The sequence below is a fragment of the Cucurbita pepo genome, chromosome 3, assembly GCF_057944985.1.
Source record: "Cucurbita pepo subsp. pepo isolate OVF chromosome 3, ASM5794498v1, whole genome shotgun sequence".
In the NCBI taxonomy this organism is placed as follows: domain Eukaryota; kingdom Viridiplantae; phylum Streptophyta; class Magnoliopsida; order Cucurbitales; family Cucurbitaceae; genus Cucurbita; species Cucurbita pepo.
In genome coordinates this window covers 17421664-17447854 of record NC_141800.1, presented here as the reverse complement: position 1 = coordinate 17447854, position 26191 = coordinate 17421664, and the positions used below count along the sequence as shown (strand labels likewise).

Below are 26191 nucleotides of genomic sequence, written 5' to 3'. Positions count from 1 at the left end.
ATAAGAAATGTTTCGTTCCCCTCTCCAACTGATGTGGGATTTCACAATCCACCCCCTTAGAGGTCCAACGTCCTCGTTGACACAATGTCCGATTTTTAAAATGTGTCTACTAGAGAGAGGTTTCCACACCCTTGTAAGAAATGCTTCGTTCCCCTCTCCAACTGATGTGGGATTTCACAATCTACCCCCTTAGAGGTCCAACGTCCTCGCTGACACAATGTTTGAGAATGAAACAGAGAGGGAAAGGAAGAAAAATATGAACTCAAGATTGGATTTGTACCTCATATTTTGACCCAAATGTTAAAAGGCAGTCAGAAGAAGAGGGCAAAATGGAACACCAGACAGTTATATAACACAGACAGTCTTGAGAAAAGCAGACAGACATTAGTAGTCAAAGGAGCCCTTAATACCCTCCAGACTCTCCCCCATTGACAACCTGCAAGCAAACAAAGGTAGCAAAGCTTTAAATTCAATCAATCCCAAATACAAAAAGCTTATAAGGTTTGTCAATGTTAGGTCAGTTCCAAATATTAGTCAAAATTGAAATATATTTGACGAGCAAATGTGAAATCAGTTAGGTCGAGAAGCACATATGGTACACTTTCATGAAGTTGCCCTCGACTCGTCTCCTATGGCTTTAGGAACCTAGCCGAAACGACATGCAGTTGAAAACCATCTAGCAAGAGAGCTCAACCAGACAGAATATTCTTCTAGCTTACTACTTAATAACCAAGAAACGGAGCTTGAGAGGCCTAGCTTGATATGAGAAGTGCTAATTCGGTTCGTCGTCTAACCAATTGGCACGGACACCAGACCACATATGATGATGCATTGAGATTGAATCTTGGATTTCGAAGAAAGCTCATACACCCTTGTCAAGCTAGAAATTCCCCTCGCAAGGTCAAATTCAGGTTGCTGTTCAAGAGTAGAAGAGAATATTGGAAAGTGTTGCGTTGGGGAATGAAGGCCATCATACGCAGGCATCTTAGATCCCATATGATTGAACACACATTTAACCAGGTCAAGAAAAAGATCAAGCTAATGGTATGGATCATCTGAGCTGCTTAAGTTCCTTCTAAGCACAGAAAATAGAGAAAGAAAAAAGTCCAGATACAATAGGATACCATTTTGATTCTCGAATCGTTAAAAATTCGAATTTGGTTCTAAGCATGGAGGGATTTCTCTGATTTGGTAGCACTCAAGATGTATTACATACGTATAGTGAATTACAAACCATAGCTCCCCAGTGAGTTAAGTAGCAACTAGAATATAGGCAGTGGCTAGATTCCTTTCCAGCCATCCAAAGGCAGACAAATAAAATCACCTATGTCGAAGCTCCTTACAAACAATCTCTATTCCATGGACACGGCATTCGGATTAAGAACGTATCATATGAACTAGTGAATCAAGGAAAAAAAGAAAAAAAGTCTAATTCCTATCTGAATGGTGGGAGGATGAAGTGGACGATGGAAAGAAGGAGAGGAGAACAACCACCACGTTTAACAATCCAAGCCCACCGCTAGCAGTATTGATCTCTTTGGGTTTACCCTTTCGGACTTTCTCTCAAGGTTTTTAAAATGCGTCTATTAGAGAGAGGTTTCTATACCAATATAAAGAATGCTTCGTTCTTCTCCCCAACCAATGTGGGATCTCACACCACGAAATGTGAACAAATTTCTAATAACCAAAAACGTCCAATTTGTACCCATATCTTCTTACTATTGTGCAAGCTGATGAAGTCCCAAAATCCCTTCAGACTATGTTAACTGTCAAACAACCAAACAGTGATGCAACCAGCAAACAACCTTGATACTCATCTCCTATCCCATTTATGAGTTTGGAGACAAGGGATTAGGTTACAATTATTAGCAGAGATTCTTATAGCATTGAAATTGATATGGGTTAACTGCTTAATCACTTATGAAGCAACGTATTTATGATTTACAACTAAATAAGATCGACATTATGAGGACAGGAAACCAATACTGCAAATAGGAAATGTTCAACTTTCTTTTCTGGAAAATTGAACAAAAATACCGAACTTACTTAAAGATACAATACTTGTACTCTTGACTCCTAGCAAGGTCCTTCTCTCCTTCCTCGAGCTACATTACACAAATCCAACGATAGACTTAGCAATTAAAGATGAACAGCCAGAGAATTACAAGCACATGACAATAAGAAGAAAATTGTCTCACCGGATCGCTGCCATAAACTATATCATAACAAGTAGGAGAAAGGCATCGCAGGGCACAATTTTCCTTTTCGGTAGCTGAAGATTTGCATTGCCAACCCCACAATCCGCTGCAAAGTTCCAACACATTATCGAAACGAATCAAATCAAAAGCAGGAAGGATGAAAAGAAAAAAAAAAAAAAAAAAAGGAGAAATCACATTTCAAAGTTACTCAGATAATTTTCCAACTACATCCAATTCGAGAAAAAAAAAAAAAACTACTAAAAATAGCTTGAAAGAAACACTCACCTCTCGATATCGGCGTAACAGTCCTGCTTCTTTTGCCTGGTTTCAGCATCCTGAATAATTGACACGGTTCAGTATAATCGAGTGAGGACAAAGACAAATACGAGCGGAGAAGACGAACAAAACTTACAGTGACCGGACGGCGAGATTTGGCAAGAACCGTATGGGTAGATAGCAATGAGAAAACGAACCCTAGAATCAACAAGAGTCTCACTGTGTTGAGCGGATTTGGATTTCTCTGAGAATTGTTGATTTCCATCTCTGTTTGGATCAAATTCGGATGCCCTCCAATTGATTCCCTCTCTAGCTCACTCCGATTTCAGAACTATGAAGCCACAGATTTCAAGAGTGCCTTCGTAGAAACCGCTTAAGCGCGCACGCTTATATACAGTTTCAGTTGCTCAGTTATTAGTTATTATGAAAAAAAAAAAAAAAAAAAAAAAAAAAAATCCAAGTATTAGTCCAAGACTTCTAATGTCATCTCATCTTAAATAAAATTTATAAACAAACGGCTTGTCGCTTAACATGCTATCAAAGTCATGCCCTAAACTTAACTATAACAATAGAATTTTCAAATATCAAACAAAGAATTGTGTATTTTGAAGGTGTAGTCAAAAGTGACTAAAGTGTCGAACAAATGGTGTACTTTGTTCGAGGGCTCTAGAGAAACGAGTCGAGCCTCGATTAAGGAGAGGTCCTTGAGGCTTATAGTATACTTTGTTCGAAGGGAGGATTGTTGAAGATTATTGGGAGTGAGTCCCACATTGATTAATTTATAAGGAGTGTCGGAATCTTTCCTTAGAAAATGCTTTTTAAAATCGTGACACTGACGAGCAATGAGTAAAACGAACAATATTTGCTTGGTGTGCCAATGAGGACATTATGTTAGGAATCACGACACTCCACAATGATATGATATTGTCCATGGCTCTTTTGGCTTCCCAAAAGCCCTCATACTATTCTTTTATTTATAAACTTACAATCATTCCCTAAATTAGCGACACACTGGCTTTCAAATGAGTGAATCCCCAAAATTATCCTGACTGAATTCTCTAAAATAATTAAAATTTATTTACTAATTATATTAAAATTATCAAATAATGAGTGGTCGTATATATATCTCACGTGACTTGTTATATTGCCACGTGGTTAGGTTACTTTGTGATGGGCTTATTTAATGGGCCCAGTCAATGATCTGGGCCACTCAATCCTGCTATGGCCCATGTCTCATGTCTTATTGGATTCCAATTTCCAAGGAACATTTTTAGTCTTTTAAAACTCGGTTTTTAAAATTTTATTTTTATTATAATATTTATTGCATTTTCAAAAATATTTAAATAGTTATTATTATTTTTTATTGTATGCCTAATAACTTATTAATTTTATTTTAAATTTATAGACATATTAAATACTTATAAATTAAAAAAATTAATAATGAAAACATAAAATATGGAAATATGGAAATTTAGAAATTAAACGATTGATAATTATATATTTAATATATGTTTTATTTTTAAAATTTTAATAATTTAAAATAAAATTAATATTTGACTAATATATATGTAATATTCATTATTCTATAATTGTATAGAAGAAAATTGACATTTGACACATTTAATTATTTATTTATTTATGATTATTTTATAAAAGTCCGTGGATTTGGAAATGACTATTTGACACATTTATTTATTTATTTATATTTTTTTTTATGGTATAAATATCGACGAGGAAATGTTCATAAAGAAGAACAAATTAATTATTTAATTATTTTTTTAATCATCTTCTTCCCGCAATTACCCGGCTGAACGCTGTTTCATAGATGGCCAGAAGACTTTTGATTTGGACTTTCACTTCCGATTATCGATTAATTATAATTTTTCGTTCCATTTTTCTCTATAATATTCGAGAAATTTCGAAGGAATTGAAGTTCGTTTTCCTTAAGAAACTCGTCAATCATTTGACTTCCACAACTTTCTTCTTCCGCCATTTCTACTGTTTTTGGCGCTTAAGCAGCTCGATTTGGCATTGTTTTTTTGTTCTTGCACCTGCAAAAGAATTGGAGCACGAGATCGCTACTGTTTTATTTGACAACATTGGGTACTTCCTTAACTGTTCATTTACTGTTAATTAATGTATTTTTGTTCGATTTTTTTTTTTTTCTTGTAGTTTTTATTTAAATTTGATGTTTCTCGATAGCCTGGGATTTTCTCTTGGAAGCCGAATTCCAGGATTCGAATCAGCACCTTTGTGAAAATACAATATGATTTGTTTGTTTTTGTCGCGGTTTTGTGTTTTACTTAACGTGAAGATGGATCTGATATGGACTTTGTTTATGGATATACAATTTCTCTGGTTTGGACTGATAAAATGAGATAAGTACATATGAATTTGATTGGCCTTCTGATCTTTTGATATCCGGTTGCTGAGTTGAATCAGGCATTTGAGTTCTTCTTTAGAATTGTTAAAAATTCAACCGTTGTTTGTTCTTTCCAATCCCAGCCTGTAACTGTTATTGGTTTGTTTATCCCTCTTGTTTACTGTTTTTCATTGACCTGTGGTCAACATTATGAGTATTTCGTTTCTCATATGGTTAATGATTCATCAAAATGCCCAGAATTTTGTTTTACTATTGAGCATTCTCCACTAGTATTTCATTAAATTCTTTTGGACTTCATTTCTTCATGAGAAGGGGTTTAAGATGGTGAGGAATAATTAGTGAAGTGTCATTCGAACCCTTTTCAATTGGGGACTAGGAACCTGTCTTCTTTTGTGCTCTAGACTTTTGGTTTTTCCCCATCTTTTAGAATTAGGTGTTCCCCATTTCACATATGCTCTATAATTTTGATATGACATCTGTGAGATCTCACATCGGGTGGAGAGGGGAATGAAACATTCTTTCCAAGGGTGTGGAAACCTCTCCTTAGCAGACGTATTTTAAAAACCTTGAGGGAAAGCCCAAAAGGGAAATGCCAAAGAGGACAATATCTGCTAGCGGTGAGCTTGAGCCGTTACAAATGGTATCAGAGTCAGACACCAGGCGGTGTGCCAGCGAGAACGCTGGGCCCCGAAGGGAGGTGGATTGTGAGATTCCATATTGGTTGGAGAGGAGAACAAAACATTCTTTATAAAGATGTGGAAACCTCTCTCTAGCAGACGTGTTCTAAAAACCTTGAGGGGAAGCCTGAAAGGGAAAACCCGAAGAAGACAATACCTGCTAGCGGTGGGCTTGGGTTGTTACAACATCAGTTGCAATAATTTGAGTGGAAGTACACGCTTCTTCTGAACTGTCTAGCATGCAAGAGCTACATTTTTTTAGTGAAAATATGTCTGTATATATATATATATATATATATATATATATATATATATATATATATATATGTATGTATTTTTCAGTTGTTTTAATGTGTTGTAGTATTTCACTGTCCATCATTCTGAATTGACGGACATACCCTACATTTGATGCATGGTAATCATCATCTTATGAACAAAAGTTGTATGAATAAAGCGTGGAATGTTTCCATCTACGGTGAATGGACATCAAATGATCTAGAGTGCAAGATTCTATCGTGATGGACAATGTTAGTGCTGATGCAATCAGAAGTTGCCGAAGTGAAGAACTTGAGTTTCCAAGCTGATGTCGACTACTCATAGCTCTTTGCAGGGGCATAATGATAACGGGGTTCACACTGCAAGATCCCATCTAAAAAAAGGTGACAACTCGAACTACTTTCATGGTAGGATTGCATTCTTTTTTCTCTAAAATCAATGCAGGTTGCTTAAAGTCGGCACTGAAAATAATAGTGTGGTTTAGTTCTGGATAGGTTTTTTCTTGTTATTTTTAGTTGTCTTGACCTAGTCTCAACTGATAATTTAAGGAGGAGCAAACAGGGAAGTTAGTTTGGTTAATGGCTGAAATAGCAGCTGCATTGTGTATATCGTTATCATCATCCTCCACTAAGTTCTAAACTAACACAATTATTTGTGTAGGCACCTTTGAAGGATCTCTTGCTTCAAATGATCTGAGAAGAGTTGTGGATGTCAATAGTCATCAAGACCAAGAAGCTATGGTATGGCCTTCTATGTACAATTTTCTCAGGTCTTAATTTTAAGCTGTCTGCAACATCTAAGAGTTCTTGAAGTTGTACATAGGAACTGTCGTCAAGGGTAAGAGCACAGGAAGGGGAGATCCAGCTTCTTCGTCAACAAATTTCAGTTGCTTGTTTGAAGGTATAAATTGCTTAGATGACTTTAGGTTCATGTGATATTGATGGTTCACTTATTTCGAACATCTGTTATACCTTACACAACAAGTCTCTGTGGTGAAAGGAATTACGACTGTTGAATGAGAAATATGCACTGGAGAGGAAATTTTCAGATATAAGAATGGTTTGTCTTTGTTCTTGGATATGGTTGTGTGGGCTACTGTTTTCAGCTTTTTCCTAATCAAGTGGTTTCTTTGCGGTATGATTCGGATAACACAATTTTTTTTCTCATTTTGTAACAGGCAGTTGATGAGAAGCAAACTGAAGCTATTAATTCTGCCTTCAATGAGTTGGGATACAGAAAAGGGGATCTGGAAGTGAACTTAAAATTGACTAATGAATTGAAGGTATGTTTTTAGTTTCTTTCCCAGGTCATTTCCATCTATTACCTTGTATGGAACTTGTCTGCGTACTGTAATCAATCTCTCCAATCTGATAGGCTGTATATTTTTGGGCGCATGATGGTAAAATGAAACCCTTAATAAGTAATAATTCATTGACCAAAAAGAGGAAGATATAAAAGTATCAACCCAAAGAAGAAAAAAGAAAAAGCTTCTAGTTCATATTCATCAGACAGGGGAGCAATGAAAAAGAAAAAAAAAAAAAAGAAAAAAAAGAAGAAGCTCTTTTGGTCCCTAAAGTTTGGTTTGGTATCATTTAGGTGCTAGAGGGTTGGTTTGACAGCATTTAGGTTCTTGAGTTTTCAAACTCAACAATTTAGCTTTGAGTTTTAAATTTAGTAATATTCTTGGTCCCTCAGTTAGTTTTTCCATTAATTACTAGTAGAAAGCCAACATGATACCTTTTTTTTTCTTTTTTTTTCTCCTAATTTTAATTATTAAATAAAAAAACTTTTTAATATCTTTCTCCCTCCCTCCTCCTAATATTCTCCCCCTCATGGTTGCCATCACCATCAGTTGCCCTTCGCTGCCATTGTCTGTTGTCGACCATTGTTATTGTCTGCTTCTCCTTCTTTCTTCTTCTTTTCTTTTCCGTTCCTCCTCCTTTCTCAACTTTCTTTTAGGCGGACGATGGTGGTGGTCAACAATGACAGACGGTGGTAGCGAATGGTGACTTATGGCGATGACAGCTATGAGAAGGAGAAGGTTTGGAGGAGGGATGGAGAAAGAAAAGAAGAAGAAGATGAGGAAGAAGAGGGAGAAAAAGAATAGAAGTATTAAATTTTTTTATATAATATAACTTTAATAATTAAAAAATTAGAAAAAATATTTTTATTAAAAATATCGGTTAGTAACTCATGGAAAAACTGACGAACAAAAAATGCTACTAAATCCAATACTCGGGTTAAATTGTTGAGTTTGAAAACTAAGGGACCTAAATACCACTAAACTCAAGCCTCTTGGACTAAGTATATTTTTTCAAAAAATAAAGTAAAAATAGGTTGTTAGTATCTTATATCCGCTTATGCTAACAATCTTGAGTGGTTTCATTCTCAATAGGCTGTGGATGATGAGAGATATCACTACACGTCATCATTGCTTGGGCTTTTGGAAGAGTACGGTATTTGGCCTCATGTCATGAATGCCTCTGTTATAACTAACAGTGTGAAGGTAAATTCTCTCATATAAAGCTTGAGACTAATTCTGACTTCTGCAATTCATCTATCTTGCTAATATCCTTATTCCAAACGGATTCCTTGAAATAAATTTGTTTGAAATCTTGAAGCGGAATGCATGAAATTCATGTGCTCACTCAGTGGCGTTAATCTGTCTTTGGACCTAATTAAAGAATGCTCCCAAGTCAAAATTAGTTTATTCTGTGAGTGTGTGTTTGATGGCAGAGGAGTAGTGTGTAATGTGTACTCACTGGCCAATTCGATCGATTAGTTTGTGTAAATATTGCAACATCTTTTATACTCGTAGGTAGTTGTGGGCATTTTGTGGGTTTTTTTTTTTTGTATGTACTTGTAAAATCTGTTTCTTATAAAACAAAAGATTAGAAGAATAGGTTTTTTTTTTTTTGTAATACTTTCTTCCTTCTCTTTCATTTTGCGTCACCTCTTATTTTTCCTCAAATTTTTGTAGCTTCTTCATGATCAGTTGCAGTGGAAGATCAGAACTTCTTATGTAAGCTTGCTAATATTAAAATTTGTTGCTTTTCCTTCAGTTATAAGTTGCCCAACCAAGATAGTAAAACGTTTGCTGTATATGATTGCAACTTCATCTACTAGCATTCATTTTGTTATTGCTTCATTTATTTATTCTCCATAAAATGTTGAAATCTTTTCTCTACAATGTTATAATGGCAATTTTGTGTCAAATGGATTGAGAAACAACAGAATATTTAATGATGGGAGAAAATGTTGATAGTACAAAATTTCACTGCTCTTCCATTAAAAAAAAAAAAAGAAGAAAAGAAAAACCCTTTTTGAGGGTTTTTTATTTATTATTTTTTTTTATGAAATAACATGAAAAATTTTAAACTATCATCCAATTACATTAACGTTTTACTGGACTGCCTTCTTGTTAAGCCAGACATTCAACTTTCTTAAAGCCAGAAATGCAATTTTGTTAAATGTATAAATGTATAAATGTTTTTTTTCACTAAGATTTTAGCTTGGAAAAATGTATAAATGTTTTTCGGACCAATTTTCTTAAAGCCAGAAATGCAATTTTGTCAACAGCTCTACTTTTCGTCCTCCATTTTTTTTTCTTTTTAGCAATGTCATTGTCTCTCATAATAACTGTCAGTTGAAACTAATAAATTACTGTAATAAAAGTTGTGCTTCTTTTCATCACAGGAAAAAATTGGAGAACAATCATCGCTTGCTGATAATCATTTGAAGAGGGGGTTTAATCCATACCAAAAAAGAGAGAGTACTGATTTTAAGTTCGTTGAAAGTGGATATCAATATCAAAAGAGAGAGATTACTGATATGGGGACTTCAAAATACCAACTTCATCCGAAAGCTGAGGTAGGGTTACTCTTTACTTCCTTGGCTACTATGTTTTCCTTTTGCTTTTACAAACATCCCACTCATTTAGTTCTCATCCCTGTTGCATGCAGCATTTGAGAACAACTGAAGATGTGTTTACATCTAGGATACAAAATAACATTCCAGGATCAGCAGACTTTAGTCTAAGACCTAATATGTACCAACCTGTCAGCAACGACAATTCTCCAGACCCTTTCTTCAATAATGGCAGGTATGACATTCTAAATTCTGGTGTGGATGCCTTGAGTTAGACTAACACTAGCGGTACACAATCAACCCAATCCAACTCTGAGTTGGGTTTTATTTTATGGATTCACCTTAAATTAGTTTTGTTGAAAGAAACCATTTGGACTTATTGTTAACTAAAAAAATATTTTTTTTTTACTAAGAATAAAATTATGTATGTATATTATTTTAATTTCATTGAACGAATATTTTTGGAGATTGGCATTTTATGTTTTTTTTACAACAAAGGTATTAGTTAATAACCAAAATAATCCGAACCGAACCCAACTCAATTATTTTATGATTGGGTTGGATTGGGTTCATAATTCGCTAATAGTTCTTTGAGTTGAAGGAATATAAATCCCAAACAATTAGGTTTGGTCAAGGCATTTCAACCTTCCTAACCTATCCATGGACACTCATGCAACTATGCAACTGACAACCAATCATAAATTTAGTGTCTTAAGATTAAGTCGAAAGTGCACTTAGGGAACTCGAGCAACATATCTTAAAGTGAGCATCATAATGGTATGACAATCACTTGGCCAGCTAACGTGAAATATAGTGCCTCTCGGCTCCATGCTAAAACACTCATTGTTATGGTCACTCTTTTAATGTACACCAAATGTTTTTGAATTTATGCCAAACAATTTTCACATGGAACAACCATAAGTCTGCCTATAAGACCTGAAGAGTTTTCTTGAACTCATTTTGTTTTTTCTTCTTTATTTATTTTTTTTTCCTCGCCCATTTTCATTGAACCGTTCATTTTATTTATCCTAGATTTGGAGTATCTTTTTTTTTTTTTTTTTTACTACGCAGCCATGTTTGTTTGATTTCAACTGAAAACCTGTTGTTACAAAACTATATTACCTTTCAGTTTGAATTTAGTTGTTAGCATAAAAATATGATGCAATGTACAAACACCTTTATAAAAAAGTTGTGATTCCTGCACTACCTTATGGACGTCCTCTTTTATCTCTCAACTATAAAAACATATTATCTTAGGGAGATGCCTGGTGCTTTTACCCCTCCAGTTGATGATGATGCTGTAGACTTGCAATTTTATACAACTGATGAGAGATATAACCACCCTGTAATGGTTGGTGAGTTCTCCATTTCTCTTAGAAGGTGATCAATGCACGACACATTAATCAGTACTTAGACATGAATACTCACATGAAGTTTTAATTAGAGGGACCTAGCATCGAGAATTTTCAAATAGTTGGCGAGGCCACACCAGGGAGCAAACTTCTTGCATGCGGATATCCTACTCGAGGGACTTCTCTCTGTATATTTCAGGTGACATGCTCTGCTATCATTTAAATAAAGGTCAACATATATTTTAGAATACATTTGGAATGTTCATGAATCAATGATATGAATTTGTGTCAGTGGATTTGGCATCTTGAGGATGGCACAAGGCAGTATGTTGAAGGTAATGGAAATGAGTTCAGCTTTGCAGGATTCATCTGACGACATTTTTACGTTTATTTCTTCTTTTTTTTCCCTTTTTCTTTTTGGATAGGAAGAAAACTTTATTATTGAACTGAAAAATATTCAACATAATATGAGTAGGGTAAGACACCACAAAATAAATGAAAAACAATGATAAAAGATAGCTCCAACTACCTTGTAAAAAGAATTTAGAACTCAAGGATATAATTTTAGAACCTATAGAACAGATAATGTTTGAGTAGGTTGTATCTACCACGTAAAATCTGAACAAATAAAATTTTCATATTCTAATAATTAAGCATATGATTTGACTTTATTGTAAACTGAAAAATATCTTCTTGTTCTTATCATCTGAAGTCCTGAAACACAGTTGAATCACATAGTTCCAGAACAGCACTCTAGTTGTTCTGTCCTTTTTATTGACACTCTTTGTTACTAGTTACTTCTAGAAAAATTACTGATCTTTGAATGGTATTTTTGATTTAGGAGCTACAAATCCAGAATATGTTGTTGGAGCTGATGATGTTGATAAACTACTTGCTGTTGAGTGCATACCAATGGATGAAAATGGCCATCAGGTTTTCTACCAAGAAAACTTCGAATTGTGAAGAAATTTTATTTTTACATGCTATTAATATTTGAAATTAAGAAAGGCCATCCAGTTTTCTTCTAGGATCGTGCATTTATTTTTGACTTCTTATCTTATCGTATTTAACTTGAAGTAGTTCTCTTTCAAGTTTCCTCCTTTCCTGATCCCTATCACTTTTTCTGTGAAAACCTTTGTGATTTATTATGATTAGACAGTCTTCCTGTTCTTTACTCTAAATTCTTTTCCAATCATCAGGGGGAGCTGGTAAAGCTTTTTGCTAATGATCAGCACAAAATAAAATGTGGTAAGTTGATTAAAATTTAAAAAACATCAATCTAAGTTGTGAGCCTGTATGTGTATACTTGAGGTTGCTAAATTAATTGCTTCCCTGGACTATAGTGCTTGCGTGTTTTAGCAAAATCATGCTTAATGAGATGTTTGCTATGTGGTTGCCTCGAGTCTGAATTGAATTTTACAACAGTGTGTTTATCTGTACCTCAAAGAGGAGAATGTGATGGAAGGTTGGAACAAGTTCTTCGTGGACCGAAAGATCATTACTTAAAGATAAATATATACATTTTTCTTAAAAGCCTTGCCTTTGGCTAACAACAAATGTTTGAACTATCACGTTATCTTGTATAAATTATTTTGATTCGTTGGTTGGTTAACGTTGTTCTATTTCAGCTATTTTTATTGTGCATCCCAAGCTTTCTAATTAGTTATGTTATAGATCCGGACATGCAACTGGAGATTGACACGTATCTTTCGAAGGGTCAAGCCACGTTTACTGTTCTTTTACTGGTAGGTTTATCTGATACAAGTAAATCTTCTAGAAAATCTCATTCCTTGTTGGGGTTGTACTTATTTCTTAGCCCTATACTGAGTGAGTCAAATCTAACTTCAAATTTGTCATTTTGTCAGATTGAGCCCTGAACTAAAACTCATTGTGAAATTAATAGCATCCATTTTCTAGAAGATTTGTAACTAGTTGTTGACATTCTAGTGGTTTTATGAGTTAGTTTTTCTTTTTCGTTTATTTTGCATGGTCCTTTTCTAGTTACATTGTATGCTTTTTGATAGATTTGGACATATTGATGTTGAATGTAAATGCTTCGTTTACCTACTTGATTTTGTGCCTTCTTTTCTTTTTTTTTTTTTTTTTTTGTTGGTTTGACCATTTTTGTGACTTGAGAAATGTTTTTTTAGTTAAGTTTGTGTGGGTATCTTTTTTTTTTTTGGACGATTTTCTAATTTGGTTGTGAAGAAATATTAATATTGACACTTGTTCAAGATTAGGATTTAATATTCCATTTTTCCTGCAAATCTTTGAAAAGTATTCACCTAGCATCTAAAGTTTTGGTCTAAGATGTTAGCGATCAGCTAACTTCGTATTATAATGCAAGCTTTTAGGAATATGAAGTTTGGTGAATTCAACACTTGAAAAGAAAGCATTATGGGTACATATATACATTCTTGAGTTGTTTACCTATTATGCCTCTTCAGTTCAGTTGCTTACCCACTCTGCCACTTCAGTTTTAGAACAACATCCAAAAAAGTGAAATTTTTTTTTATCTTTATAGGATTTATTTTCATTTGAACTGTAATTTTCTTTTATATGTATCTCCCATGTTGTCTTGAAAACATTTTCTAGCTTACTATTCAACCAGGTTTCAATTTTAATCTAGAGAGACCCGTAAAAGGTCATAACTCACAAACTGTGTTTTCATTTTTATTTGGATGAAAAAAAAAATCTTAGCCAACAGAGGGAAGCTCCGCTCACGCACCAAAAAGATAAATAAAAGAAAATTCATAACCTGTAGATCAATCACCAATGATGTTATTTGTTATAGGGTCAGCCTCTTGGCTGGTAAGGAAGTAGAAAGAAATAAAACTTGACTATCAAATAGAATATAAAACACATGGTACTATTAAAGATACGGCCTTCACTGACTTACATATACTAAATATTTTGCATCTTGCTTTTCCCACAAATTTCATACAGATTGATTTGTCTGAAAATTGGGAGCCAGCATCTATTTCTTTGAGGAGGTCTGGTTACCAAATTAAGATGGGAAATACAGAAGTGGTTGTAATTGCTGAGAAATATTCAAGGGAGTTATCGGTATGTTTTTATTAGTAGTCTATTCACTGATGATGGTGTCTACAAGTTTAAATTATTTTCAAATAAACCAAAGATTTGTTTTGTTTTTCTATTATATATTTGTGGATGCAGTTGAAAATTCCTCCTGGGATTTCTACACAATTTGTTTTGACATGTTCTGATGGATCATCTCTTCCTTTTAATGCTTATGATGTTAGGTAATGTTCCGTTTCTACTTACAGATTCATTTGTATTTTGTGAAGTTCTCAGACTAACCATAAACCTTATGCTTAATATCATATGACCTTTTTATTTCTTTAGCATTGTCTATAATCAACAAGAAGCATATTATACCCGCTCATCTCTTTAGTTTCAGAATAATAGCTTATTTCTATTTTCTTTAATAGTTATTCAGTCTAGGATGCTGATTTTTCTTGTAGGATGCGGGATACACTTGTGTTGACCATGAGAATGTTCCAAAGCAAGGTATTCTCTCTTTACCAAAATCTATAAGTTAAGGATCAATTTGTGGACACCATTAATGACGGTTAAGAAGTTACCATATTTGATATATTTATTAATGTATATCGATGCAGACTTGGACAAACGGTGTTAAACCCACGATTTTGGATAAAGAATAACTTTTGAGATTTTAAAAAACATCATCTTTGAGAACAACAAACTAAAGGAACAGGAGAAAACGTCTAAGGAAATTTGTCAAAACATGTTTTTATGAAGTTGTAACATTCTCCTAAACAATATGCCTTTATGCATGCATGGGTTTTAGGCAATTTATGTTGTTTTGTGAAGGGAGATGTTATTTTGTTCTGATAGTTACTTGAGATAATTCATGTCTTTTTGTTTCTCTTTTTTTCTTTTCTCGAGTTCAACACGTGTGGGGAGTATCTGCTTTAACTAGTTGACCAAGAGAAAACGTCTAAGGAAATTTGTCAAAACATGTTTTTATGAAGTTGTAACATTCTCCTAAACAATATGCCTTTATGCATGCATGGGTTTTAGGCAGTTTATGTTGTTTTGTGAAGGGAGGTGTTATTTTGTTCCGATAGTTACTTAAGATAATTCATGTCTTTTTGTTTCTCTTTTTTTCTTTTCTCGAGTTCAACACGTGTGGGGAGTATCTGCTTTAACTAGTTGAACAGGAGAAAACGTCTAAGGAAATTTGTCAAAACATGTTTTTGTGAAGTTGTAACATTATCCTAAACAATATGCCTTTATGCATGCATGGGTTTTAGGCAATTTACGTTGTTTTGTGAAGGGAGATGTTAATTTGTTCGGATAGTTACTTAAGATAATTCATGCCTTTTTGTTTCTCTTTAGATAATTCATGCCTTTTTGTTTCTCTTTTTTTCTTTTCTTGAGTTCAACACGTGTGGGGAGTATCTGCTTAACTAGTTGAACTATACTCTGTCATCTAGGAAATTGTTGTCTGATTGTTCCTCTTGCTATTAAGTACCAAAAAGAAAAGAAGAAAAAAAATGCACACATGTGTGCATACACGCATCATTATCTATATGCTTCGAGTTCTTTTACTAAATTCTACATATTTTTGAAGCAGGCAATGGATGATAGAAGGAAAGGAAAAGCATAGACCAGACCCCTTATTGTGTCGATATTCATCATTCATTCATTATGCAAAGTAGATGTAATTGAAATTGTTTCATCAATAGTCTGAACTAATAAATCAAATAAATCCTGAAAGTTGATTTTGTACCTCTTAACCTCTCATAGACACAAATGCATATATAGTCTCTTCCCTGTTAGTTTCTTCCTCATAATCATATTGAACTTTCTAGTAGATGAAGGCCTCAATTTTTTTTTGGTGTAATTGTAATTGGAAGGAATGAGAATAACAGTTACAATAGGACTGTTATTTACTGTACAAACATTATATATAGGTACATGAAATGATGAAATGGCCCTTTTTTTTTACTGTGGAAGAGGTATGTCTCTTGATAAGGAAAGCCACATTGCCTGTCTTTGTTTGTGCAATATCAATTATATAATTATGTCATTGGCCTCTTCGGTTCATTCCTTAAGTGAGTGGGGACAGAATGCATTCTTCACACATGAAAATGGCCTGTAAACTTTGTCCCATTGTTGGATTTTGCGACTTTGGAGGCTTAAAGAAAAAGATAAAAATAAAATAAATATTAAAGATATGCATTTTTTTGGTTTGGAGCTAGATGGACTAACTAAAAGGTGGAAATGTCACGCTCTGCATATCACGAGATTGGGGCCTTCTAATTGAAGGGTCATACTTCTCGACTTTATTATGATAAGGCGAAAGCACCCGTCACAAACATCTGCTATAAGCTAAGCTGTTCCCCTTATAAATAGAGGAGATATAGAAAGTGTGCATTTTAAAATTTGACTCGAACCGTTGATTAACTTTTAGTGTTAGAATGCTCGTATTACATTTGTAAATGATTGTGTAGGGTAATCTCGGTTGAAAATATTCATTATAAAGATAATCTTGAAATAGGAAGAAAAAAGAGAGGAATAATTCTAATTGTCCTTGATAAATTAATTTATAAAGGATAAATAAGTAAATCAAATTAAAAAAAAAAAGAAAGAAAAAAAAAAAAGATCATGGTAGAAAATTAAGTTCCTTATTGTTACAAAAGGCACATTTCTGGAAATCTCCTTTGGTTCAACCACCAAGCCAATAAACATTGGCCACGTCAAGTACTCACGTGATTGCACGTGACCACTTACACTTGCATCTGAAATGTGAATCTCTTGCCTTTATTTTAGTGAGCTCTTTTTTTGTTCCTTAGAGCTCATTTAGCTTGTTTATCAAACCCAAGGGACTTAGACAACAAACTAATAATGACACAATTTCTTTGTTCAAGACATGTTTCTGAAGGAGAAGAATTGAAAAGCCAAAAGTAAAGGGAAAGGACAAGTGTTAATGAGTGATACAACAGTTTCCTACCTCCTCCCACCTTCCTTCCCTTTGCATCCTAAGTCCCCCCAATTTTGCTTTCTTCACCCGAGATCCTACATCGGTTGAAGAGAAGAACGAAACATTTTTTATAAGAATGTGGAGACTTATCTCTAGCAAACACGTTTTAAAAACTTTGAGAGAAGCTCGAAGGAGGACAATAATCTAGCAGGGTGAGCTTGGGTTGTTACGCTTTCTCTCTCTTCTTTCTCTCTCTCTATCCTAGACATAAACACATGAAAAAAGAGAAGATAGGGGTACCTGCAAGATCTGCTAGTGGCAGAGGAAAATGGGTTCTATGGGGAACTCAAATCAATGGCAGCCATATGCTTACAAGGACTGTTCTTTAGAGATTTGTAGCATATACTGTCCTCAGTGGTGCTACATCATCTTTCCACCACCTCCACCTTTTGGCTATGGCAGCAATGGCGATTCCGCCACTGATTTCTCTCCTCTCATCATCGCCATCATTGGAATCTTGGCTAGCGCCTTCATTATGGTAAGCTACTACACCATCATCTCCAAATATTGCAGGAACAGAGATGCTACCACCAACGCTGCCATGGAAATGGATGATGAAGAAAATCTTACCCAAATCCGCCACGAAAACCAGCTGCAAGCTCCTCCTCCTCCTGCAGGCCTGGATCATGCTCTCATCAAGTCCATCACAGTCTGCAAGTATAAAAGAGGAGATGACTTAGTTGAAGGCACTGATTGCTCAGTTTGCCTGAGTGAGTTTCAAGAAAATGAGAGCTTAAGGTTGCTGCCAAAGTGCAGCCATGCCTTTCATCTTCCTTGCATTGACACATGGCTCAAATCTCACTCAACTTGCCCTCTCTGCCGCTCCAACATTTCACCAACCAATCTTTCCCCATCCCCAGCACAAGAAATTCTAAGAACAGAACACCTAAATGCATCTGCTCTTCAGTATCAACACAGAACCAATGACACAGTAGTTGTTGTAGTGGTTCAAGATTTGCAGGATTTAACAGTGAGGCAAGAAACTGCTGTTTCTGGGCTTGAGAATGGCGATGCTTCTTCCAAGAATCGAAGGCAAAGTTTTGCATCAGATTGTCAAGATTCAGAGCCAAGAGACAGAATGAATCAAGTTCAGCCGTATAGAAGGTCAGTTTCCTTGAATTCTTTATCATGGCAAGGGCAGGTTTCTGTTGCTGATATATTGAGAGCCAGTCAAGATAGTGAGGATGAGGTAGAGGAAGATGAATTATAAATGGGGATTGGATCTTCAAAACTATTTGCTCAAGAGCTTTGCCATTCCAATCACAAAACTGGGGTTTTCAACTTGGGAATGAATAGATCTATTTCAACCGGGAAACTGGGTTTTACAAACACAAACTATGGGAAAGGAATGAGTTGCATCATTCCCAGTTGAAAGTAGATATACGAACTGTACAAAACTTGAAAAAAATTCTCTTATTTTTGTAATATTTTGTTGAAATCACAGAAGAAACCCAGATTCATACAAGATTAGCATACTAGATGGACTTTGAATGAACATTTTACAGTTTACAAGCCTCTTCAAAAATGTTGCCCATGCATCATATTCATCAAAGCTTCAGTAAAGTGTTTTATTTTTTGGGATTTTACTGAGGGTAACTGATCATGAACTATTGAATTTCATAAAGATTTAAACTCAAGGCAGTGTGCATTTGAAGCCTAAGAATTGTCTCAATGATTAGCACTTTTCTACTGTCAATTATGCTCTTTCACTTTGTTGCGTTATGCAGAGTTGTCAGAATTTATGCAGGGCTACCTAATTCACATTGCATAATGTAAGGAGGGAAACTTTTGCTAAACTCCATGTTTAAAATTTTAAATTTTCTACTCCATACTACTCTTCCATGTGAAGTTTTGAGCTCTTAAATCAAAACTTGCACCAACAATTGTACTGATGTCAGACATTGACTATAAATAAAATTAATCTAAATCAGACAAAGTTCAAGGACAATATCCATAAAATACGGAAAAAAAGTGCATAAATTAGTAAAAGAAAAGAAGAATTAGGAATACTGACAACTACACTGCCTGCATCTCAACCTCCATTTCTGAGACAGATTGATGCTTTATCAGATGGGTTCGCTCTTGATCATATCATTTCATCATAATGAGGAAGAAAAATGGCTTCAAGTTAGGTGCGACTTCTTTGACAAAAAGTAGAGTTTCCGATCACCTTCATGTTTGGAGAATGAAAATGTTGATCAATATTTCAGATTTGGTTTTGAACCCAGGGAGAGAGAGAGAGAGAGGTCATACCTTGATTCGCTATACTGGAGTTCTGAAAGCTACTTCTCAACTTCGAAAAAGATTTTGGGAATTTTGCGGAAAATGGACCACTAGATATCCTTCCATCACTTTCACCTGAATTCTGGTCCATGCTTGAATATTTATTGATTTTTGAAATACTAATGGAGGTAAAATGTAAGAACTCCATGACTAAGCCTTTTCCTTTTATCATTGTAGTTCTCTTTTCTCATTGAAGTGAGAGATGATTATTTAAGAAAATAACCAATAAGATAGAGGCACTTACCCTTATTATCACGGGTATCTCAATGAAGTGCTTGTCGAGGATTGTTGGGAGTGAGTCCCACGTTGGTTAATTTAGTGAAAGCTCATGGGTTTATAAATGGGGAATACTATCTCCATTGGTATGAGGCCTTTTGGGGTAGTCCAAAGCAATGTCATGAGAACTTATGCTCAAAGTGGACAATATCATACCATTGTGGAGAGTCGTGATTCCTAACCGTGCTCTGTCAGGCATCATTCTTACTTCATCAAAAATCTATACTCTGCATGTTGTAGAGTCAGTGTTACATGACGTTGGAAAAACAAGGTAGTAATGGAGCAGTTACCTTGGGGAAAATTTTGGCTTGATGCCCACAAACTTGGAGGTTTATTCACTAAGTTAGACCAGTTGAATGACTATGCAGAAGCATGAAATCAAATCACTTCAGAGGAGTTTATAGATGATCAGTTGTCTGTTAGTCAAGCCCATAGTTTCGGATGAACCCTTTTCTTTTTGTAACAGCTCAATCCCACCGCTAGCAGATATTGTCATCTTTGGGCTTTACCTTCTAGGCTTTTCCTCAATGTTCTAAAACGTGTCTGTTAGAGAGAAGTCTCCACACCCTTATAAGAAATGTTTCGTTCCCCTCTCCAACCAATGTGAGACCTCACAATCCACCCCCTTGGAGGTCCAGTGTCCTCACTAGCATACCGCCTGGTGTCTAACTCTTATACCATTTGTAACAGCCCAAGCCCACCGCTAGCAGATATTGTCCTCTTTGAGTTTTCCCTTTTGGGTTTCTCCTCAAGGTTTTAAAACACATCTGCTAGGGAGAGATTTCCACACCCTTACAAAAACTGTTTCATTCCCCTCCCCAACCGACGTGGGATCTCACACTTTTTAACTTGGCATTTGCAGTTTATGCAACCAAACTTCCTCTTCATTTCTCTCCACGTGCTTGTCTTCTCTTTTTCAACCATGTGGTTGCAGCCTTCCTCAATCTATTTCCTCATCATATGACACTCTTTCTCCAGCTCCATCACCTTATTGTTCATTTTCTACATTTCATTTTTTACTAAACCTTCACTTAAGGCCAACACTCCTCCATCACTTTCAACCTCGTCCTGTATCAATTTGTTGTCAGAACCCTGCATTTCCTTTGTGATTGCATAGCGAAGTTGTAATTGCACCAAAACTAGCACTTGGACCACGATTCTTAATGGAATTTTCTGGTTCTTGGCTGCGTGTTCACAAACTTCAGCTGACATCCTATGGTAGTCCAGCCCTCTGCACACTTCTTCTCTCTCAGATTCTGTCAGGTAGCGATGCTTGTCCAGATATATATCTATAGCTCTGTATATCCACCGGAGCTCCTATCGGTTCCCATTGATGCTGCACTTGACATTTCAACTAATGAAACAAATCCGATCTCCAATTCTCTGTCACTGGCAACCTCAAACAAGAATTCCTCAATCAGTTTTGCCATCACAATTAATCCTTCCAATATTGAACTACAAACTCTATAGAAGTGCTTTACGATCCGTTTCACACACTCGATATCATAATGCATTTCAAGGAATAGCCCCTTCTGATAAGGCATTATCCTCTCCACTGCTTCTATGACTTCCCTTTGACGGTTTGTTTCACACACTGAAACGTTTCATCTCCTTCAGCACTAGAAAAAACCCACTTCACTGCCTACTTCAAAAGGGACACAGCCACATATCTCGGCCGGATGGCATGCTGGTTCATAGAATGAACAGTCAGTTCATACAATGAAGGAGGCTGAATTGTCAAATCCGCCAACTGTCATTCAGAAACAGAGAGTTTTCTTCTTGCACTGGGCTTGTGATGAAACACATCATCCTCACTGAGTTCATCATTTACAAAATTCACAATCGGTTCGCCAAGGAGGTATGACTTCCTTACTGACCAAAGACTCATACATTCATCAACAAGGCCTATTTCCACAGCCTGTTGCATAATATCTTCTGTTGTAAGAAAAGCCTTAATGGCTTCAATCCAGCTAGGGAGGATTTTCTGTTCAAAGAAAGTAAGTGCTTTGCTCAACAGGTTATTTGGGATGTGACTTTCAGTCATCCCTAGATAGAAAGCAAGACAAGCTAAAGGAAGCACATTCTCACATGACATTTGCAGTTGAAAACCATGGCAGAACCTTGCAACGAGTTCATGCTTCTGAGGAATTGACCTATACTGTCCTCAGATTGCTCATTCAGTAACTCCGCTATCTTGCCCGACTTTTCTACTATGATATCCTTCGAAAAACAATAAAGATTGTTAGATGAACACGACTCTCCACAGTGGTATGATATTGTCCACTTTGAGCATAAGCTCTCATGGCTTTGCTTTGGGCTTCTCGAAAATGCCTGATACCAATGGAGATAGTATTCTTTGATTATAAACCCATGATCATTCCCTAAATTAGCTGATGCGAGGCTTTCATCCAACCAAGATAACCTAAAAATCACAGAGATTTGAACAAAACAAATATGTAACTGAATCCAGAATCCCACATTCTCACCCTGACCTAAGTCAAGGGCACCCCACTGACATGGAACTGCATAACAGTTCCAGATTTTGGCTTAGGCAACCTGCAAACCAGCATGAAGATGAGCGACCGTTTCCAAACAATCAAGACAGGGAAAACGAAACTGTTAACTAAATGCATGAAGAAAAAAAGTTTTACCAATCGGAGGTATCGTTGTCCGATTTGTCTGCCATGTTCGGAAGATTCTTCTGTATAATCTACAGAACCAAACACAAAAAATCTTGAGTCATTTTTTCTTTCTAGTTTCTGATAATCATAGCTTTGTAGCTCTCTCTCAGATCATTACATACGAATGATTTTCCCAAAACTGCAATCGTAGAGGTCTCGACTGAAAGAAAGAACGCTCCTCGAAATACACTGTACGAGCTCTAACGCAGCAACATTTAGAGAGATAATGGAGTTAAATCACGATTACGACCAAATTAGGTAGCGAAATCAAAGCTTAAACAGCAACATACAAGTACAAAAAGTGAAAATGCTGAGAATTATAGCCATTACCAAACTGCTTCTTCTTCCGATCCAATAAATTGCATAAAGAACCGATACAACCCACATTGAGGACTGAATCTAATTATCAAATCGTCTCCATGGAAGATCAAACAGGGATTTAATTGAAAGAAAACTTACGAATCAAATGTAGCGGGAAGTAACTATCCAAAACTAGCGGGATTTTGTTAGTTGGAGTAACAATTTTTCTTTTTTCTTTTAAAAATTTAAACATTTTATTTTCCAACCCTTGAATTGTGTTCATAGTTAGTGCATAATTTAGTTATTGGACATAAAAATAAGAATATTACATAGAAATTGATTTTTTTTTTTTTATATCTCAAATATCAAATGTTAGTTGAACACGACTCTCCACAATGATAAAGTCTTGTGGTTTTGCTTTGGGCTTCCCAAAAGGCTTCGTGCCAATGGAGTTAGTATTCCTCACTTATAAATCCATGATCATTTCCTAAATTAGCCGATGTGAGACTTCCATCATCCAACATCAAACATTCACGATCTACCACATCAAATATTTTTAATATTAATAATAACTTTAAAATAAAGTTGGATTATTGACACAATATCTACCACTCAAAAGTGTGAATAGATCTAAAAATATTATTACTCAAACAACAATACATAGTAAAAAATGAGAAATAAAATTGGGATCGAAGTTAAATCTTCATTCATATTCACAACTAGGATACAAACTACCAACTAATACTTACAAATAAGGAAAATATAAATTAACTAAATCTTGAGAATAAAATAAAATATACTATTTATTTAAGATTATTCATTACTGATATATTATCTAAATATTAACTTATTATTTTGATTAATTCAAACTAGCAATAAGATGTACTGACAGAATATGACTATATTTTTTGTTGACTTGATTGAACCGACAAAAAAGATGTCAACCTATGAACATACCTTAAGTTTCGATTTTTAGAAAAGTCAACATAATCGAAACCACAGTCTTATTATATTATACTAATTGAAATTGCGTAATAATAAATATATTATCAATTTTTGTAAAAGTAGTCGTTAGAAACAATTTTTTTAATATAAAAAAAAAACAATCATAAGCTAAGACCTGAACTTTTAAAATTTATTTAAAATCATGGAGATTAAGTTTAAATATTTAAAAATATAAGTACGAACTCAAAATATATAAATTAATACTTTATTTAAATGGGCCAGAACTTCAACTAAGCCCAACAAACCCAAAGGAAGGGCTCAAAGCCCAATTCTTAACAAAGTTGGGCCGGAGACGGACAATCGGAATTTGGCGGGGGCTATATAATCAGCCGGAGACAACGTAGGGTTTCCTTGCTTGGCCGTTCAGTCTGCACCAGCGTATCTCTAGAGGTGTCACCGTTGCATCCAAGCCTCAACAATGGTACTCCTTTTCTCTTGCTGGTTTCATGTTCTTCTTGACTACTTTACTTTTCTAGTGTTCTGAAGTTATGTAGGCGAGATGAGATGTCTGTAGGATTTAATTTGCGAGGAGAGATTAGTGAACAAGAAGCGAAAACTCGAGGCTTATTCTTCTGGTTGATGAAATATTGGAAAGGAAAATGAACTATTAGGTCGCTTTATGGTAGCAGATTATCGATTTGATTTCATGGATCTCTCGTAGTTTAAGCATTGTTTAATGTTGAGAAGTTGTTAAGGATTTATAGTTCTCTATTTTTCACGAATTTTCGTTATTTTCACTGCTGTTCTAGTTTCAGCACCTTTCGCAGAGAGAATTGATGAGAATTTGGGAAAACATATTTAGCGAGGCTTTGTGCCTTAACTTTAGTTTACCACCTTACGTGTTCTGAAGCGATTATTACATTTCTCTAACTTGTGTTCATTTCTATGTCCTTCACAATCGCAGACGAAAAGAACCAAGAAGGCTGGAATTGTCGGCAAATACGGTATGTTCTAGCGTCTCATGTTTTTATTTACGGTGAAATAGAATTCGTACTTCCGATATTAGACCTACGTATGAATGTGGAATTTAGATCCTTGTCTGATGATTTATAGAGTAGACATTCACATATGGTTTGATTAATCGTCCTATAATTTGTTTTTTGAAGTAATTGGTAGCTTTTCAAGAGCCTCCTCTTCCTCTATCTTTCAACGTGCTTTCTCCTTGATGTTTTTAAAGGCTTACAGTATTCTTTTGCGTACTTTATGCTGTGTAGTTATGTTAATCGGCTTATTCTGCGTCTTTTGTAACAGGTACCAGATATGGTGCTAGTCTGAGGAAGCAGATTAAGAAGATGGAAGTCAGTCAGCACAGCAAATACTTCTGCGAGTTCTGCGGAAAGGTAAGTTTCCATGATGATGCGAGAGTTTAGATATACTGACAAAGGAATTATCTGGTCTTAGTGGAAAATGTTTAGGTTTCAGTAACATGGGAATTTGGATATCCATCAATGAATATTCCTAAAAGATGTGAAATAATTGGATCGACAATCCACTTGTTCTTGTATATAGTTCTTAGAGCTTTTGATAAATTATAGACATTTCCATTGAATTTATCAATGTTATGAGATGAAAACAGCTACATGTTCATACTGGTTTTATTCCGTGAATCTAAATAATGATTTCTGTTCGAAACACTTAGGGTATGCTGTGAAAAGAATGCTGAATTATTGGGTCATAATTTTTCCCCACGTGATTGAAGCTTACTAGGCTATTTGTACTTTTATCCATATTGTTGATATTTTTGCCCATAATTCTTGAAATTTTTGACAAACCTGGACATTTCTGTTGGACGTTACAAAATCGACCATGTAAACCTCGATGTTTTATGGAGATTCTGATAAATTCTGATGAGAACATGTACGTGTTCATAGTAATTTATTTCACAATTACAATCAATGATTGCTGTTTTGAACCCTTGCAGTATGCCGTGAAGAGGAAGGCTGTTGGGATATGGGGTTGCAAGGACTGTGGAAAGGTGAAAGCCGGAGGTGCCTACACATTGAAGTGAGTGCTGTTGGTTCTTGTTTTGCAATATGATGTGTTTGTGCTTTCAAATTCTGATCAAGGTTTTGATTGATTCTGTTTCTTTGTTTTGTTTTGGGCAGCACTGCAAGTGCGGTGACCGTTAGGAGCACAATCCGAAGGTTGAGGGAGCAGACTGAGAGTTAAAGTTCGATTTTGTTCTGTCTCGCGTCATTACTGGTCTGTTTAGTGTAGAGTTCTTGGAAGAAGATTGTTGGATGAAATTTGAGTACCCATTTGAATTCTATTTCATGTCGTGACCCCAGAGCTTATAAACTAGCTCTGCCTTTTTGGCCACATTATTTCTAATTATCCTCCAGTTTTTAGACCCGTCTACTCTCTTTTTTGCCCAACAGCAACATTTTTTATTTGTTTTTAAATATGACTTTTGTTGGTCAGATGTCGCCTAATTTAGAGAATGATCATGAGTTTATAATCAAAGAATACTCTCTAATGGCGGAAGGCCTTTTGAGAAAACCCAAAGCTAAGTCATGATTGCTTATGCTCAAAGTTGATATATCATACTATTGTAGGGCTTATGCTCAAAGTGGAGAGTTGTGTTCG

General features: G+C 35.4%; 3 protein-coding genes and 2 pseudogenes across 11 annotated transcripts; 3 read left to right on the top strand and 2 right to left on the bottom strand.

Moving 5' to 3' along the window:
- Nucleotides 1-257: 257 nt before the first annotated feature.
- LOC111789973 (uncharacterized) lies at nt 258-2866 on the bottom strand. The gene is made up of 5 exons (XM_023670716.2): nt 2611-2866; nt 2484-2533; nt 2199-2304; nt 2047-2105; nt 258-436 (listed from the first exon to the last, which is right to left on the bottom strand). Exons 1-5 carry the CDS (start codon nt 2737-2739, stop codon nt 385-387), a joined length of 396 nt encoding a protein of 131 aa, XP_023526484.2. The 5' UTR covers nt 2740-2866; the 3' UTR covers nt 258-384.
- Nucleotides 2867-4244: 1378 nt separating this feature from the next.
- LOC111789703 (uncharacterized) lies at nt 4245-16023 on the top strand. Of its 8 annotated transcripts, none has more exons than XM_023670363.2 (20): nt 4245-4577; nt 6135-6193; nt 6471-6550; nt 6633-6710; nt 6810-6869; nt 6988-7092; nt 8206-8316; nt 8791-8832; nt 9507-9680; nt 9773-9912; nt 10935-11032; nt 11122-11228; nt 11322-11364; nt 11871-11962; nt 12229-12277; nt 12704-12774; nt 13976-14095; nt 14207-14292; nt 14515-14560; nt 15648-16023. In XM_023670363.2, exons 1-20 carry the CDS (start codon nt 4300-4302, stop codon nt 15681-15683), a joined length of 1875 nt encoding a protein of 624 aa, XP_023526131.2. In that variant the 5' UTR covers nt 4245-4299; the 3' UTR covers nt 15684-16023. The 8 variants fall into 8 exon arrangements, 7 of the variants coding, with proteins under 7 accessions (XP_023526131.2, XP_023526133.2, XP_023526132.2 ...); XM_023670364.2 differs by having other exon boundaries at nt 4246-4577; nt 15651-16023; XM_023670369.2 differs by having other exon boundaries at nt 4436-4577; nt 5989-6193.
- A 1090-nt stretch (nt 16024-17113) lies between these two features.
- On the top strand, nt 17114-19067 carry LOC111790930 (RING-H2 finger protein ATL51 pseudogene; annotated as a pseudogene).
- On the bottom strand, nt 17570-22627 carry LOC111790934 (BTB/POZ domain-containing protein At5g17580-like; annotated as a pseudogene). Its single transcript, XR_002814593.2, has 5 exons — nt 22591-22627; nt 19588-22141; nt 19314-19425; nt 19075-19230; nt 17570-17711 (listed from the first exon to the last, which is right to left on the bottom strand). The product of XR_002814593.2 is annotated as a BTB/POZ domain-containing protein At5g17580-like (transcript).
- A 1282-nt stretch (nt 22628-23909) lies between these two features.
- Nucleotides 23910-25957, top strand: LOC111790931 (large ribosomal subunit protein eL43). The gene is made up of 5 exons (XM_023672065.2): nt 23910-24026; nt 24510-24549; nt 24857-24945; nt 25527-25609; nt 25711-25957. The coding sequence occupies exons 1-5, from the start codon at nt 24024-24026 to the stop codon at nt 25772-25774; spliced, it is 279 nt and encodes a 92-aa protein (XP_023527833.1). The 5' UTR covers nt 23910-24023; the 3' UTR covers nt 25775-25957.
- Nucleotides 25958-26191: the final 234 nt, after the last annotated feature.

What these genes read in the sequence shown, in the direction of transcription:
- LOC111789973 (XM_023670716.2), bottom strand. Translation starts at nt 2,739, where the DNA reads ATGGAAATCAACAATTCTCAGAGAAATCCAAATCCGCTCAACACAGTG. An exon ending in TAGTTTATGGCAGCGATCCG is followed by an intron (nt 2,106 to 2,198) that starts GTGAGACAATTT and finishes TGTGTAATGTAG; the next exon opens with CTCGAGGAAGGAGAGAAGGA. An exon ending in TACAAGTATTGTATCTTTAA is followed by an intron (nt 437 to 2,046) that starts GTAAGTTCGGTA and finishes GTTTGCTTGCAG; the next exon opens with GTTGTCAATGGGGGAGAGTC.
- LOC111789703 (XM_023670363.2), top strand. Translation starts at nt 4,300, where the DNA reads ATGGCCAGAAGACTTTTGATTTGGACTTTCACTTCCGATTATCGATTA. An exon ending in TTTCAGTTGCTTGTTTGAAG is followed by an intron (nt 6,711 to 6,809) that starts GTATAAATTGCT and finishes CTGTGGTGAAAG; the next exon opens with GAATTACGACTGTTGAATGA. An exon ending in AATTGACTAATGAATTGAAG is followed by an intron (nt 7,093 to 8,205) that starts GTATGTTTTTAG and finishes CATTCTCAATAG; the next exon opens with GCTGTGGATGATGAGAGATA.
- LOC111790931 (XM_023672065.2), top strand. An exon ending in TGGAATTGTCGGCAAATACG is followed by an intron (nt 24,550 to 24,856) that starts GTATGTTCTAGC and finishes CTTTTGTAACAG; the next exon opens with GTACCAGATATGGTGCTAGT. An exon ending in TCTGCGAGTTCTGCGGAAAG is followed by an intron (nt 24,946 to 25,526) that starts GTAAGTTTCCAT and finishes GAACCCTTGCAG; the next exon opens with TATGCCGTGAAGAGGAAGGC.